The sequence below is a fragment of the Pogoniulus pusillus genome, chromosome 16 (genome assembly GCF_015220805.1).
Source record: "Pogoniulus pusillus isolate bPogPus1 chromosome 16, bPogPus1.pri, whole genome shotgun sequence".
In the NCBI taxonomy this organism is placed as follows: Eukaryota; Metazoa; Chordata; class Aves; order Piciformes; family Lybiidae; genus Pogoniulus; species Pogoniulus pusillus.
Window position 1 is genome coordinate 18640441 of NC_087279.1, and position 15666 is coordinate 18656106.

The 15666-nt window shown below is 45.3% G+C and overlaps 2 protein-coding genes across 3 annotated transcripts in view; one reads left to right on the top strand and one right to left on the bottom strand.

The window, feature by feature from the left end:
• Window positions 1-9623, bottom strand: part of XPC (XPC complex subunit, DNA damage recognition and repair factor) — a 15086-nt gene extending 5463 nt beyond the window's left edge. Inside the window, 10 exon segments of the mRNA XM_064156834.1 lie at window positions 709-1167; window positions 1169-1633; window positions 2793-2882; window positions 4205-4325; window positions 4530-4687; window positions 5168-5252; window positions 6090-6210; window positions 7013-7143; window positions 7704-7902; window positions 9486-9623. Of these exon segments, the coding sequence (XP_064012904.1) occupies window positions 709-1167; window positions 1169-1633; window positions 2793-2882; window positions 4205-4325; window positions 4530-4687; window positions 5168-5252; window positions 6090-6210; window positions 7013-7143; window positions 7704-7902; window positions 9486-9585 (1929 nt within the window). The 5' untranslated portion in view covers window positions 9586-9623.
• A 50-nt stretch (window positions 9624-9673) lies between these two features.
• On the top strand, window positions 9674-13455 carry LSM3 (LSM3 homolog, U6 small nuclear RNA and mRNA degradation associated). Of its 2 annotated transcripts, none has more exons than XM_064156069.1 (4): window positions 9674-9764; window positions 10921-11031; window positions 12667-12762; window positions 13066-13455. In XM_064156069.1, exons 1-4 carry the CDS (start codon window positions 9744-9746, stop codon window positions 13144-13146), a joined length of 309 nt encoding a protein of 102 aa, XP_064012139.1. In that variant the 5' UTR covers window positions 9674-9743; the 3' UTR covers window positions 13147-13455. The 2 variants fall into 2 exon arrangements, with proteins under 2 accessions (XP_064012139.1, XP_064012138.1); XM_064156068.1 differs by lacking the exon at window positions 9674-9764 and adding an exon at window positions 10558-10605.
• The last annotated feature ends 2211 nt before the right edge of the window (window positions 13456-15666 follow it).

Genomic DNA, 15666 nt, shown 5'->3' on the forward strand with positions numbered 1-15666 from the left:
TGAGTGCAGCCCAGACAGCAACCCAGTGCTGGGCTGCATCAAGAGCAGTGTGGGCAGCAGGGCAAGGGAGGGGATTCTGCCCCTTTGCTCTGCTCTCCTCAGACCCCACGTGGAGTCCTGTGTGCAGTTCTGGAGCCCCCGAAACAAGAAGGACACGAAACTGTTAGAGTGAATCCAGAGGAGGCCACAAAGATGCTCAGAGGGCTGGAGCACCTCTGCTATGAGGATAGGCTACAAGAGTTATGGCTCTTCAGACTGGAGAAGGCTTTGAGGAGACCTTGGAGTGGCCTTCAAGTATCTGAAGGGGACCTACAAGAGGGCTGGGCAGAGACTATTTACAAGGTTTTGTAATGACAGGACAAGAGGTGATGGGTTTAAACTGGAAGAGGGGAGATTTAAACTGGATGTTAGGAAAGGGTTCTTTGCAGTGAGGGTGGTGAGACACTGGCACAGGTTGCCCAGGGAGACTGTGGATGTTCCCTCCCTGGAGGTGTTCAAGGCCAGGTTGGATGAGGCCTTGAGCAACCTGTTCTAGTGGGAGGTGTCCCTGCCTATGGCACGGGGTTGGAACTGGGTAATGCTTGAGCTCTCTTCCAACCTAGACCATTCTATGATTCTATGAAAGCTTCCTAATGCTTTTGCCTGAATGAGAATCCCAAGGACTGAATTCCTGACACTAAATGTCCTGCATAATCTATTGCCACTTACCTCATTTTCCTCCTTCTTGTCTCTTTCCACATAGGGACTCTTATATGGCTGCAGTGTATCTTCCCACCACTCAGGGTCCACACGGCTCTTCCTTGTTGCAGTCATCCATGCTGGGTCGTATCTTTGGGTCACCTCCCTCACACTCCCATCATTGTCAAACCCCACAATGTAGGAAAGAGGCTTTGTGGCATACTTGTAGCACTGCTGGGGCTGGCCAACATTGCCATGGACACAGTCTACACACACCCACTTGTCCTCACGTTTAAGGAAAACCTCCAGCCACTGGTCTGTGCCCATCACTTTCTTTACCTCCTGCTGGCCATCATCCTCATCACTAGAAATTATTTTGTTTCTCTTTCTCTGCTCATGAGGAGCTGTACTTTTTCCTGGCTTAGGTTCAGTGGCACACACATTTTTGGACAGCCTTGGTTCTGAAGTATTGGTCTTTGGTTTTTTTTCCAGTTGTTAGCTTTGACTTCTGGGAGCCCAGTGAGCTCCTCTGCCTTTTAGGGACAGTTTCAAAATCCTCATCAGATAGATTGCTCTCCTCCTCTGAAATCTCAAACTCTGAAACACTGTCCTCATCACTTCCACTTTCTTCTTTGTAACACACTTTGGAGGCAACTCGTCTCCGGCGAGCATTTTTAGGCCTGACTGGCACATCTTTTCCTGCTAAACTGCCCTCCTCATTATTAGATTCCTCCTGCTCCTGGCTGCTTGTAGTCAACTTTGACTTGCGTGTGCTTTTGGTCTGAGCAGCGCTGGGTTTCTCTGGTCCCTTGTCTTCTTTGCTCTCCAAGGATTTCACATCCTCCTTGTCTTTCCTGCACGGGCATTTTTTTGCCACAGCTTTGGGTGTTGAAACAGAGCTCTTCTGCCCCTCAGAGGTATGACTGAGAGACTGCCTCTTGGATGAGCTACTCCCCTGCAAAGAAACAGGTTGGATCACTTTCATCACCGCAGCCAGGGATATGCTAAAATAGAAAGGCTGAAATAAGCACATGCTGTATGCAGACCGAAGGTATGTAGGCATGGCCAATCTAAACACCTAATTCACTTGAAAACTTGAGAAAAGGCTGAAGAGAGGTGTACTTGAGCAGCAAGTGTTGCTATCTAAAGAATTTAAAATGACTGAATGTGCTAGTTTAGAATATTTTAAGGAGAGAATTTAGATTATAGGCTGTGTAAAGGAAGCAGTGGTGATGTCTACTTCACTCATAGGCTTGCTGAGATGCATAAAAACAAGAACACAAAACACAGGTAAGAGAGAGCAGGAGAGTCAGTGTGTGTGTCTGGCTCAATGGGTGCCCAATTCTTCTGCTTTCTAATCCCCCTTGCCAATCTGACTTCACCTTGCATGTAAGGCAAAGTCTGGGATAAAGCAGAGGAGTGGAAAGAAGGTAGAAGGATGGTTGAGACCCCTCCTGGGGACTCTGATTTCTGTTGTGTTTCTGTATTACTTTTAACTTGTATATTTCTGTCTGTAGCTGTAGATATTGTAAATATCTGCTTGTATATTGTGCTAAGCTGTGAATATAAATCTTCAGTCCTTAACTTCCAGCTCGGCTGAGTCCAGCCTGGGTGATTTTAAAAGAGTCCGGGGGGCAGGTTATTCCCAAACCATCACACTGAAGCATAAGGGGTCTTTGCTGAAACACCTAAAATGGATGAGCCTTTTAAAGGAGAAGCCTAAAACCGAGGTGCATCTTGCACAGTAGACACTGATGATGTGTGTCACCCTGGTTCATGAGTCTTTTAAAGGAGAAGCCTAAAACCGAGGTGCATCTTGCACAGTAGACACTGATGATGTGTGTCACCCTGGTTCATGAGTCTTTTAAAGGAGAAGCCTAAAATCGAGGTGTATCTTGCACAGTAGACACTGATGATATGTGTCACCCTGGTTCATGAGTCTTTTAAAGGAGAAGCCTAAAAACGAGGTGCATCTTGCACAGTAGACACTGATGATGTGTGTCACCCTGGTTCATGCAGTAAATAGTTCATTTCGAGCTGCAACATCCAGAAAGTTTTTTTCAATCCCACTCTAAGCCACTGACCTATCACTTATTCCACTCAACAAAAATTACCTTTGCTTTTATCTCCTTGAGAGGAACAGGCTGAAAAGACAGCACGAGGCGACAGAGCAACTGTAATGCCCTCAGAATAATCAAAAATATCTGCAAAAGGAAAAATAAGTGTGTTTAACCTTTTAACAAGTTATAGGAAAACAAAAAAAACTTCTTGACATCCTTTTATAGTCTGGGTTCTGTTACAAATCCTTTTTGTTCCTATCTTTTACCCAGTGCTGTATATGCAGATGCACGTAGCCCAGCTGCTGCAGTATAAAAACAGCAGTGACTTCTTTGGCTCTTATTCATGACGCTACTGTGACCAGAGATTCTCTTGCTATCTTAAAGAGGCTAAATGATCCATCACATGAAGTAAGTGCTCAAGGCCAGTAAAGAGCTAAGAGGCAGTACTGAGGTGGTGTTCCAGTGAGGTCTTTGGGATCAGGGAAGGCTCTCACACACGGCTACAATTTTAATACTTCATTATAGCTTAAACACTAAAACCATCACAAGAAAGGTATATACACAATACCTATGGCTCAGCTACTACAGCCATAGGGAGAAACTGCAGCGCTGAACAAGACATGACAAACAATCCCGAGCAGCTCTATTGATCAAAGGGCAGGCTATACTCACCCTGTCCCCCTGGCCAGCAGAGCTCCCGAGATGCGTAGCTAGCAGAGCTGGTTGGCTGCTGTCTCAGAAGGTTGGTGTCCCCAGTGGGAACCACACCATCGTGGTGGTCAGACTGGTGCCACTCCAACTCGCCTACCCACGCTCTCAGTTTAGCTGTGTTCAGAATTCTGTGATGTGTGTCCAGTGCATCCCAGAATTCTGAACCAAGGAGAACCAAACTCCTCCTTTATTTTGGAATACCATCTTTCCCTACTGCTCCTGCTCATACCTGCAAGCCCTAGTTCTCCCAGATCTTATCTTTAGTAACCTACTGATTATCATCAGCTTGTTGTAACTTCTGATCACACACAAACCAACTCTTCCCTTTTACAGGTGGGGTGGTTGAATGAACTTTTGTGTGATTAGGTTTTTGATTAACAGGTTGGTTACAAGGTTTGGTTTTATATGAGCATAACCTGAAATTCCACATCAAGCTGTGGGGTGAATGATGCGGATAACTGCCCAGCTTACTGTGGGACAGTAAGCCATAAAGCCATCCACAGCAGAACAGAGAGTGCACAGTAACACCAATCAGAACTAAATGCTATAGTAGGGCACAGTGGAAACTGAGGAATTCAATCAGAGAAGAATTCCAGATAAAAATACAACAAAAAGCCACAGAATCACCTAAGTCACCGATCTGTTTTTAGCAAATCCCCCCCTCAAAACACCACTTTGTGTACCACCTGGCAGCACTACAGCACTAATCTAGCACCCAAGCTCATCCACCAACCCTGCACTTTTCAATGACTTACATGAACCAACTCTTCATCATCTCGTGCAGCATAGATGGCAAATCGCCGCTCCAAGGTTGACTGAAGGGGCTCTTCTTTTTCAGTGGAAAGCTCATCATTGACAGTGAAGGTTCCAACAAACCTAAAATATGAGACATTTACTTATTGCTTAGCGTTTGTGACTGTACTCTTTGCAGTTCATCCTTCCTTCTGTGAAAGAACAGACTCTCACTCTTGTCTTTAAAATCAGAAAAATCACTGGAAATCGGTTAAGTACATTTACCCCTCTCCCTTACCCTTAGCTCTACATTTTATGTGACAGCATGATTAAGAGAGAGAATTTTACCATTTTACCAAGTTGGAAAGGTAGAGAAGGTCCACTTGGCCTGCAGGCACTTTTGTGAAGTGGGTAGGGATGACAGATAGACCAATGGCATGAAGATCTGGCTGGTTGCAGATCCTGTTTCTGTAAAAACCGTTTGCTAATAAACACAAGAGGTGAACCTGAGAGAAAACAGTTTCTGTAGTGAGTTCACAAGAGATTTTCTTTGCTGAAAGTACAGTCCATAGTATAGATGAGGAAAGCTTTACTGCTCCTTTTAACAGAGATGGACAACAATGAAGCCTTCCAAGCACACATAGGGCTGTTCTCAGACCACCATCAGAAGACAGTAAAGTCTTGAAGTCCCTGTCAGTGTCTCAAGAGCTACATGACTGACAATTTAACCCTGACAGAATGAGCAGATACACTCTCAGCATACACCTTAATCATATCTGGCTTTAGTAATGCAGTTATGGATGTTGCTAACTTTAGAGTTTAGGAAGTCTAATGGGTATTTGTCAGGACTACAGCCCTTTTATTTCTTCATTTCCAGCCATGCCCCCAAATTACTTGACTAAAGCTAGTTTCTTCTTCCTTACAGATCAGTTCTGATTCTATATGATCAGTGTTTTTTCTTTGCCAGGTTTCTCTGTGATCAATACCTTATGTGTGTCCTCACGAACCTCCTTGCTGAAACGTTTCCTTATTCTCCGAAGATACATCTCAAACTCAGCTTCCCTTTTTTCTCTGCATAAGATCACAAAAGACATGGATGTTGTGGGGTTTGTTTCTAGACTCCTGAACTGGGTTAGTTCACAAAAAGAACCCATCCCAGAGAATCTTCTGTGTATATTTAATAGAATTTTACTTACTGGTTATGCATGCAGGCCTGCAGACTGCTAACCTGCCAACTCCACATACCTGACTACTAAGAGTTTGGGTATATTCAGAGGGCCTAAACTCAACACTGTCTGCCAACAGTTTGCTACTAGATAGCTTTGGACAGCTCCACAGTAAACTTACAAGTCACTGTCTAAATTGTTTGACTTTTAGACTACTGCTACCATTCCTTCCAGATTCCTGGAAAAACATACTTTTCTCTTGGTTAGTGAAGTCTTTCAGTTAGAGGCAATAAACACTTGGATTATTTGGCTGTGAAGGGCTGACCTGTGTCAGCCACTAAATAAAGAAATCCTTCCTTGACATAAGGCTTGCCAGGACCCAATCTGACTCACCTCCTGGATGGGGAAGCAGAGGCCCCCAACTGAGCTGTCAAGATACAGTAAAACAATGCCAGTCGCTCACAGGTCTGCATTGCAAATGTAGATATTAAAGCACAATGAATTGCATCCTTAATTTTGAAGGAAGCTGTAAAGCCTCCAGTCCTGCCAAATTCTGTTGAAGACTTCTGGTAAAACTGTCAGTGTGTCAAAAGTTCTCCATCCCATCACCTTGCAGCATTCTAACCTGACAGTCTGCACAAAATGGGAACTTCCACCCAGAACAGAGCAAGTCAGTGACAATCAAGACAGTGTAATTTTAAATTCATCCTTTAACAGCCCTTCACTGCTTTTCTAATCTTACCTCCTCTGTCTTTTCTTCACCTGCTCAGGGGTTTCAATCTCTATCTCAACAGGATTGCTTGGCAGAACTTCTGCTGGAAGAGCAGCAACTTCTAATTTATCTGTGGCAGGTTCCTGGAGTTCTGTAAAAACAAAGTATTACCAAATGATAACTAAACATGTAACAGACACTCCAGGCAGATATGACAATGAGATAAGAACCCACCTACTCCTCCTCAAGTATTCAAACACCCTGAAAAATGAACATGCCCAGTAATTATCAGCTCCTGGATCTTCCACAATAGTGTGTGTATGTATATGTATGTTACTTCAAATAATTCTGGGATGCCAGTCACCTGCTGTTGAATCAGCTCAGCACAGTTTAATGTCACTGGCCAACTCGATCAGGAGAAAGGTGAAGCAGATGTAACCTGAAAGGTCCTTGTAAGAAGAAAACTTGACAGCTATGTACTTTAGAAGACATAAATCTTTAGATAAAGATAAATGGTCATGAAGATTCTTATCCCAGTTTGCTGGTCACCCAATCCAACAGGACACCTGCTTTCATCTCCACTCTACTAGGAAGTTGCAGTTTTGAGTTGTCAAAATGACATACTCTTAGTAGCTCAGTATTAGACAACAGAGCTGAGAAAGTGCTTTATGCACAGTATCACAGTTTTAACATAAACCAACAGTCAAATTCGAGGCACCACCATCAGATCAGTGGTTGCCTGGGGTTACTTCTCCTTTGGAACCATCCTAGAAGGACTGTGAGATAAACCTTTGAAGATATGGATATGCATGTGGAGCATAATTTAGGTATACAGAGTACATAAATTTACCTAAATCCAAATGAAAATGACTCAAAAAAACTCAAATTACAAATCAAAAAGAAAAACCAAGTGTCTATTTGCACCTTAAAATTAATAATCACACAATTCATACCTTCCACATCCTCCCATTCATCTTCACTTTCATCATCATCATTTTCATCATTACTGCCTTCATCCATCTCTTTTTTAACAGGAGATTCTCTTTCCAACTTTATCTCTTTTGGCAGGGGCTGCAGCAAGTCACTGTTAAATTATCAAAATGGCTTTGACATCAGGTGCATGTTTATTTAAGACAAAAAAAGCATACTAAAAATAGTGACAGAAATGAAGCATGAGCTCTAAATCAGTAACAGCTGATCAACAAACCACAGACACCTTCTCTGTAAAGCAAACCATCTTTGCTGTAAATAAGCATGGGCTCAATGCAAACTTCTGTTGAAAACTCAGGTTCTGGTTCTGCTAAGGGTGTTTAGAAAGGAAGATGCTTGAACCTACACCACTCCCTAGAACAGCTTTTACAAAATAAGTCCTTGGAGAAGTGCTTCACTGAACCATTCGTTCTTACTGAACCTTCAAAGCGTACTGAAATTGGAACTCTTTCTGTTTCACTACCCAAATGCAAGGCTCTGGCTGGCCAGTTAAATGAGACCAATCAGTTTATAGTTAGTAATTGATTTGCTGTAGCAATCTACACAGGCAGACTTTGCTGATATTGTATTTGGATTTCAAAGAAACACCACAGAATGATATATTTAAAGATTTCTGCCCCTAACTATAAACTCTGGAGTGGTAAGTAAACTTACCTGCACATTTTCTCTTTGTCGTGATTCCCTTTAATTCTAGCATTTTTGGGGCTTTCTTTTGTTAGTGAATTTGCCCCTTTTTGTTTTGATGGCTTAGCTGCCGAGTTGGAAACTCCAGCGTGACAATCTTTTTCCTTCTTCCTAGCCAAGGCTTTTGAGTTACTCTCCTTTTTATTGGGCTTTTTCTCTTCAAAGTCATCTGCACAGAACAGAAGGAAGATATGTGAAAGGATAAAGTCTCATCTCCACAGAAATCAGAAACGAGGTGCTGGAAGGTGTCCAGAGAAGGGCAACGAAACTGGTGAAAGGCCTGGAACACAAACCCTATGAGGAGAGGCTGAGGGAGCTGGGGTTGTTTAGCCTAGAGGAGGCTCAGGGTAGACCTCACTGCTGTCTACAACTACCTGAAGGGACAATGTAGCCAGGTGGGGGGTGGCCTCTTCTCTCAGGCAACCAGCAATAGAACAAGGGAACACAGTCTCAAGTTGTGCTGGGGAAAGTATAGGCTGGATGTTAGGAGGAAGTTGTTGGCAGAAAGAGTGATTGGCATTGGAATGGGCTGCCCAGGGAGGTGGTGGAGTCACTGTCCCTGGAGGTGTTCAAGAAAAGCCTCAATGAGGCACTTAGTGCCATGGTCTGGTTGACTGGCTAGGGCTGGGTGCTAGGTTGGACTGAATGATCTTGGAGGTCTCTTCCAAACTGATTGATTCTATGATACCTCTCTTGGGCTTCAGAAATGCCAGCCACAGAAGAAAGTAAGCACTAACAATGTTTCTGAATAAACCGGTTAAGAATCGAGCAATGAGACCTTTTTAAGGCAAACACGATAATGCAATACACAAGGAATACACAAGCCCTACGAGGAGAGGCTGAGGGAGCTGGCATTGGTTAGCCTGGAGAAGAGGAGGCTCAGGGGTGACCTTATTGCTGTCTACAACTACCTGAAGGGTGGTTGTGGCCAGGAGGAGGTTGCTCTCTTCTCTCAGGTGGCCAGCACCAGAACGAGAGGACACAGCCTCAGGCTGTGCCAGGGGAGATTTAGGCTCGAGGTGAGAGGAAAGTTCTTCACTGAGAGTCATTGGACACTGGAATGGGCTGCCCGGGGAGGTGGTGGAGTCGCCGTCCCTGGAGCTGTTCAAGGCAGGATTGGACGTGGCACTTGGTGCCATGGTCTGGCCTTGAGCTCTGTGGTAAAGGGTTGGACTTGATGATCTGTGAGGTCTCTTCCAACCCTGATGATACTGTGATACTGTGAATACATAAAGATGCCTACAGTCCTGCCAACGGCGTCAGCTGAAAAGCAAGCGTTGTACTTCTTTCGTAAGAAATCACTTGTGTGAACCTGCTATGATTCTAACTTTATTCAGGGACACCTCTGAGACACGGACCCGTACCTACCAGACGCCAAAGGGGCACTGACCGCAGCCCTCACAGCTGGGGTCAGAAGCTGTCAGCAGGTCTCTCAGAGCCTGCGGCAGTTCTTCCATAGAGCATGCGATGCCTCTTTCACACCTGGGCTCAAACCTCCGATTTCCGAGTGCCAACTGTCCGCCCTCTGGCGCGGTGGAGGTTACCCACGCCCCCAGCCTGCGCTAATGGCTATTGCCCCCGCCGAGGCCGCGGCGGTGCAGCGCTGTGCTACGAGCGAGCAGACACCTGCTGCTCCCCCAGGCTCCGCTGCCCCCAGACTGCCCCAGCGGCCTAGCGCGGCCCCAAGGCCCGGCAGTGGTGGCGCAGCAGGATGCCCGACCCGGCCCGCTGCGCTGTCTCTCCCGCACTCACTCTCCTCCTCGTCGGGCTCGTCCCCCGATACACTCGGCACCCCGGAGCGTCTTTTCCTGGCAGCCGCGGGCCGGGGCGACGCCTTGCGCTTCCTAGCCATAACGGCGCCCCGGCAGCCGGCAGACCACCGCCACCACCGCCGCCACCGCCGCCACCGCCGCGGCGCTCCCGGCGAGCCCTGCCCCTGCCCCTGCCCCGCCCCCGGCGGAGGGAAGGGCGCGGAGCTCTCGCGGGAGCGGGCGGGAGGCGGTTTGAAAGATGGCGGATGAGGTGGACCAGGTGAGCGCCTCCGCGCTGCTGTCGGGCTGCGAGGCAGCGGCCAGGCTTTCTCGTTACGGTCGGCTTCCACCTTCTGCGTTCCTGGAGCCTCCACTTGCTCTCCGCGGCCCTGGGGAAACCTCTCGGGCTGGAGAGGAGTAAAATTGGCGGTGAATCTTTGCCTGCCCGGCTGTGGCTGGGCCTGCCTCCCGGCAGAGCCGCCGGCTTGGGTCGCCTTCGTAAGGCGCAGCCCCCGACGGGGTGGGGAGGGTTTTCTCCGCACGACCGCACGGTCTCGGCTCCTCTGCTGCTGTGGGGCTTGTCAGGAGTGCGGGCCAGGCTTGCGCCAAGCCCGTTTCATAGAATCGTAGTTATTCCAGGGACTGCTATGGGAGGGAAATGGAGTAAAGTACTGAGGGGAAAAAACCCTTTGGCTCTGCCTCCCTGAGGAGGAAACAGGCAGCGTGCCCGCGCTTATCACAGGAAAGGAACCTGGGCCTGAGGTTTCTAGCCTGCTTTGAGGCCTGGCAGGACTGTTGTGTTGCTGAACTAGCCCTCAAGGAGCTGCGTGTGTTCGGGACAGTGTTATGGGCTCACTGATGTGTTGCAGAAGTGTCAGCGTGTGTTGGGTTTTTGTAGCTTGCACAGTGTTTTGGCATAGTTGTGGTGTTAGACCGTGCAGAGTAGGCTCTGCTATCCAGTGGTTCGGGTAGGAATGTAGTTTATACAAGCAACGGTGTGTGTGAAGCCTGTTTTGCTGCAGACTTGAGACTTGAGTCAGGGCTCAAGTCAGGGCTCAGTATTTTTCATGCTGGTGAATATCCATGGAATGATAAAACCAGCTGTGCTTGGGTTCTACATGGTATGATTTGCCATTGGAATGGGCTGCCCAGGGAGGTGGTGGAGGCACCGTCCCTGGGGGTGTTCAAGCAAAGCCTGGATGAGGCACTTGGTGCCATGGTCTGGTTGATTGGACAGGGCTGAGTGCTAGGTTGGACTGGATGATCTTGGAGGTCTCTTCCGACCTTTTTAATTTTATGGTTCTATGAAGGATTGATTTGGAATATTTGCATTTATGTTCTTACCTATTTGTTTTCTGTGTGCCAGGAAATCTGAGCAATGGAAAAGTTCATCGTCTTCTGTACAATTAACTCCTCTAATTGTATCTTCTTTTCAGCAACAAACAACAAATACTGTAGAGGAGCCACTTGATCTCATCAGACTCAGTCTAGATGAACGAATCTATGTCAAAATGAGGAATGACAGAGAGCTTCGAGGCAGACTACATGTAAGTAGACCACCACCATGCTTATTCAGTTAAACCCTGGGCACCCATTTTGTCACTTATAACAGTCTTACACAAGGTTGCTTGTAGTATTCCATTAATCTCTTCTAAAAACCTTCATTTAAAAACACAGGTGATTGTATCTCAGTTAAAAGTGCAAAGTGGTTAGAAAAGATAGGTTAAAACTTGTCTTAGGAGCGAGGGCTGAACACTTCCTCTTACCAAAAGTCTAACACAATCAGTGGTAAAATCTAATGTGTTTAGCATCCTGTCTGCTATTAAATGCTTCTCTAGAGAGTCTAGAGATGTGCTTCAGTTTTCACAGAATGGCTTCAGTTGTAAGGGACCTTAAAGATCATCTAGTTTCATCTGTCGGCCATGGGCAGGGACACCTCCCACCAGACCAGGTTGCTCAAAGTCTCATCCAGCCTGGCCTTGAACACTTCCAGGGATAAGGTGTTCACAGTTTCTCTGGGCAATGAACTTCTTTCTAATCACTAATCTAAATCTACTCTGCTCTGGTTTAAAGCCATTACTCCTTGTCCTATCACCATATGCACTTGTTAAAATTCCTCTCTGGCTCTCCTGTAACCTGCTTCAGGTACTGGAAGGCTTTTTTCAGAGCTTTCTCTTCTCCAGGCTGAACAATCCCAACTCGCTCAGCCTGTCATCTTAGGAGAGATTATTCAGCCTGTCCAAATGGAAGGCAAAGCTGTGACCTTAGACAGGTCTTGTTTGTACATTTCCCCCTGGCCCTCAATTTGTTTTCCCATCTAGCTTTGATAGAAATGTCCAACTATTTCTTGTCACCTGTATGGTATCAAGCTATTAATTCTACTGCTTCCTGTATCTATTTCCATCTGTGAAATAAGCAGTAATGCTGCAGGCCTCTTCTTGTAAAGTATCCTGAAGTCTCTTTAAGGCTGAATTAATAATGGGATTACTATTACCAAACAAGTATCTAAGACACACACTGCGAGGGTAAGATGGGATATGTACTCATCTGGATTCTCTGTAAATCTCATTTGTCTAAGTGCTTTCTTCTGAGAGTGAGATATGGCTCTTGACAAGACAATTTTTGCATTCTGTTGTCAGTCATTCTTCCAGAGTACCGTGCTGTGTTGGGAAAGAGAACCGCTTACCCCTTGTGATAACTGGGCCTCAATTCTTTTGAGAACACAAAGACAGGAAAAGATCCCTGAGGCAGTTTGCAGCAGGCATTTGTAAGGGGTTTTTGAATATGTGCCTGTTTATTTTTTTTTGACACATTGTATGAATTGGAGCTTTGGTGTTCTTTAAGTTGACCCTGGATCAGTCCAAGAGGCTGGACTGGCAGCAGCAAATGTGTAGCTGTTTCAATAAAGTTTATCTCCAAGTTCTTGTGTGTGTCCTGGATGCTTCAGATCTATTTCCCAGAAGAACATTTCAGTAAAGATAACTGTGTTCCCTTTTTCTCTACTGCAGACTACTCATTTTCTGACCACTGCAGTTACAACTGATGCTGTTTTGCTTTAACACAGTGGCATATTTTGATCAAAACCCGGCTAAGCTACTCATGTACGGAGGTCTTGCTGAAATTCTCATTTTAATAAGCTCATGTTTGAATTTTGAAATAAATAATCAACTTCATTTCTACAGGCATATGATCAGCACTTAAATATGATTTTGGGTGATGTGGAAGAGACTGTAACTACAATAGAGATTGATGAAGAAACCTATGAAGAGATTTATAAAGTAAGGATAGAAAACAATTTTATTGTCTTGTTAGTTTATTGCTGACTACTCTTTGAACCAAGATCTAGTGGAAGTTTTGGAAAAACTATGATGAAAGTAGAAAGGATTTCCAAAGATTTGGTACTAGTTGTGTTGATCTCTTCATCATGCTTCAACGTTGTATGTTGGAACTTATGCTTGTTTGGAGTTGTTTCTGGTGTTTTGTTGTGTTTGAAGTTGATTGTACGCTTAGCAGATGTTCTGTAAAACTACACTTACGTAGTTTTACTTCTGTAAATGTAAACTTTTTTTCTTTCTTCATAGTCTACCAAAAGGAATATTCCAATGCTCTTTGTCAGAGGTGACGGCGTTGTGCTTGTAGCTCCTCCGTTGAGGGTTGGTTGAAGAAACAAAGAATTTAACCATATTGGAAAGTTTCAGACTTTGGACAGTGGTTCATGTTTCAATCATGTCTCTATTCTGTACATGTGCTTTCTAAGATTGTTAAGTGGGTTTTTTTGTCTGCCCTTTTGGGAGGGGGAGATAGTTTGTTTTGCAGAATATACATGTAGTTGATCCAATCTGTTTTTCTCAGAGTTGATGGAATTGCTGTAAGTTGCTTCTTCTCACATCAGTGAAAGAATCCTTCATTTTCTTCAGTCTTGGCTATAGCACTGTCTTAGGTTTTTTTAAATAAAGTTGGGTTATCTTTCAGATTTGACTTGTTGTGTTTTTCTGTTGAAGAGGTTATTATAGTCTTCTGTAAAGATTGTGCTGTGTTAAGTTGTAGCAGGTAGCCTCACTTTCTGAGAAAGTATAGAATTGTTAAGGCTGGAAATGACCTTTACGATCCTTGAGTTATATCACAACCCAGCTGCCATGACCACTAAACTATATGCTGAAGAGCCACACCTACATACTTCTTGACCACCTCCAGAGGTTGCAACTCCCCCTACCTCCTTGAGTAGCCTGTTCCAATGCCTCACCACTATTGGTAAGTTTCTTAATGTTCAATCTAACCCTCCCCGGCGCAGTTTAAACTCATTTTCTCCTGTCCTATCACTAGTTACTTGGGAGAAGAGACTAACACCAGCTTCTCTGCAACCTCTGTTCAGGTAGTTGTAGAGAGCAGTAAGACCTCTGCTTAGCTCTCTCCATGCTAAGCAACTTCGGCTCCCTTAGCTGCTCCTTGTATGATGTCCTGCAAACCTCATACCAACTTTGTTGCTGTTATGGATGCATTCCGGAACCTTCATGTCTTTCCTGTGCTTTGATGCCAAGAATTGAGCACAGTACTCAAGGTGATGCTTCACCGGAGCCAAGAATAGGCACAATTGCTTCACTACTCCTGCTGGATGCACTGTTTTAGATACAGGCCAGGCCACCCTTGGCCTTGGCCACCTGGGCACACGGTTGGTTCATGTCCAACCAACTGTACACCAGCATCCCCAGAGCCTTCTCCACTGGGCTGTTTCCAGCCACTGTTCTCCAAGTTTGTAGTATTACTTGGGGTTGTTGTGACCAAAATGTAAGACTCAACACTTGGTCTTGCTAAATCTCATTCTGTTGACCTCAGCCCACCTATTTAATGTGCCCAGATCTCTCTGCAGTGCCTTCCCAGCCTTGAGCAGATCACCACACCTGCTCAATTTAGTGTCATCTGCAAACTTGCTGAGGGTGTCCTCAAATCCCCCTCATCCAAACCATTATTAAAGATATTCAACAGAGCTGGCCCCAGTACTGAGCCCCAGGGAATGTTGCTTGTGACCAGCTGCCATCTGGATTTAACTTTATTTATCACAACTCTTTGGGCCTGGATGTTCAGTCAGTTTTAATCAAGCAAAGAGTGCCCCTGGCTGTACTGTGGACTTCAAGTTTATGGAGGAGAACGCTGTGGGAGATGGTGTTAAAGGTTTTACTAAAGTCCAGGTAGATAATGTCCACAACCTTTCCCTCATCCATTAGATGAGTCACCTGGTCATAGAAAGAGATGAGGTTGGTCAAGCAGGACTTCTCTTTCATGAAACCCTGAGGGATGGTCCTTATCCCACTTATCCTGCACTTGCCATGTGAGTGTACCCAAGATGAACTTCTCCCTAATCTTCCATGGTACCAAGGTGAGACTGACATCCTGGACTTCCCTGGATCCTCCTTTTGGCCCTTTCTGTAGATGAGTGTCATGTTGGTAAGCCTCCAAACATCTGAGAGTTCCCCAGGACTTCTGTCAGATGATGGATCTTGGCAAGCTCCTCTATCAGCTCTCTCAGAACCCTTGGGTGGATCCCACCTGGCCCTGCAGACTAATGAGTATCCATCCAGGTGGCATCAGGGGTCATTAACTGGTTTCTCAGATGTCTTTTTTTGGATTATCTTGCATTTAGCTTGCCAGATTTTTTTATTTTACTCAGGCTCTTGAAGTTGCCTTTCTATTTTTATTAGCTTTCTGTTATTTTTTAGCCTTTTTTGTGAAGTGACAGAGTAATTTCTCAATCTTTTGCCTTTAAAAATTTCTGTTCCCCCTACAAACATTCAATTCACCACAGTTTTTAAACAAGTATTTCATTCTGCAGCTCCCTTTTTCAGACCTGCAGGATTAGCTGGACCTCTGGTCACATACTGCATTTGTGATAGTGTTAGCTACCTGTAAAACTTCACCCTGCAGTGCATTAACAAAAGCATGTCCGGCAGCTCTAGAGCAGTTCTGTTGTGCCCTGGTGAGACCATACCTGGAATACTGTGTCCAGCTTGGGGCTCCTCAATTCAAGAGAGACAGGGATCTGCTGGAAAGAATCCAACAGAGAGCTAAGAGGGTGATTATGTCGTTTGGACATCTCTCCTATGAAGAAAGACTGAGAGAACTGGAGCTGTTTATTCTTGAGAAATGAAGGCAGCATCTGTAAATGTCTGAGGAGTGGGTGTCAAGAT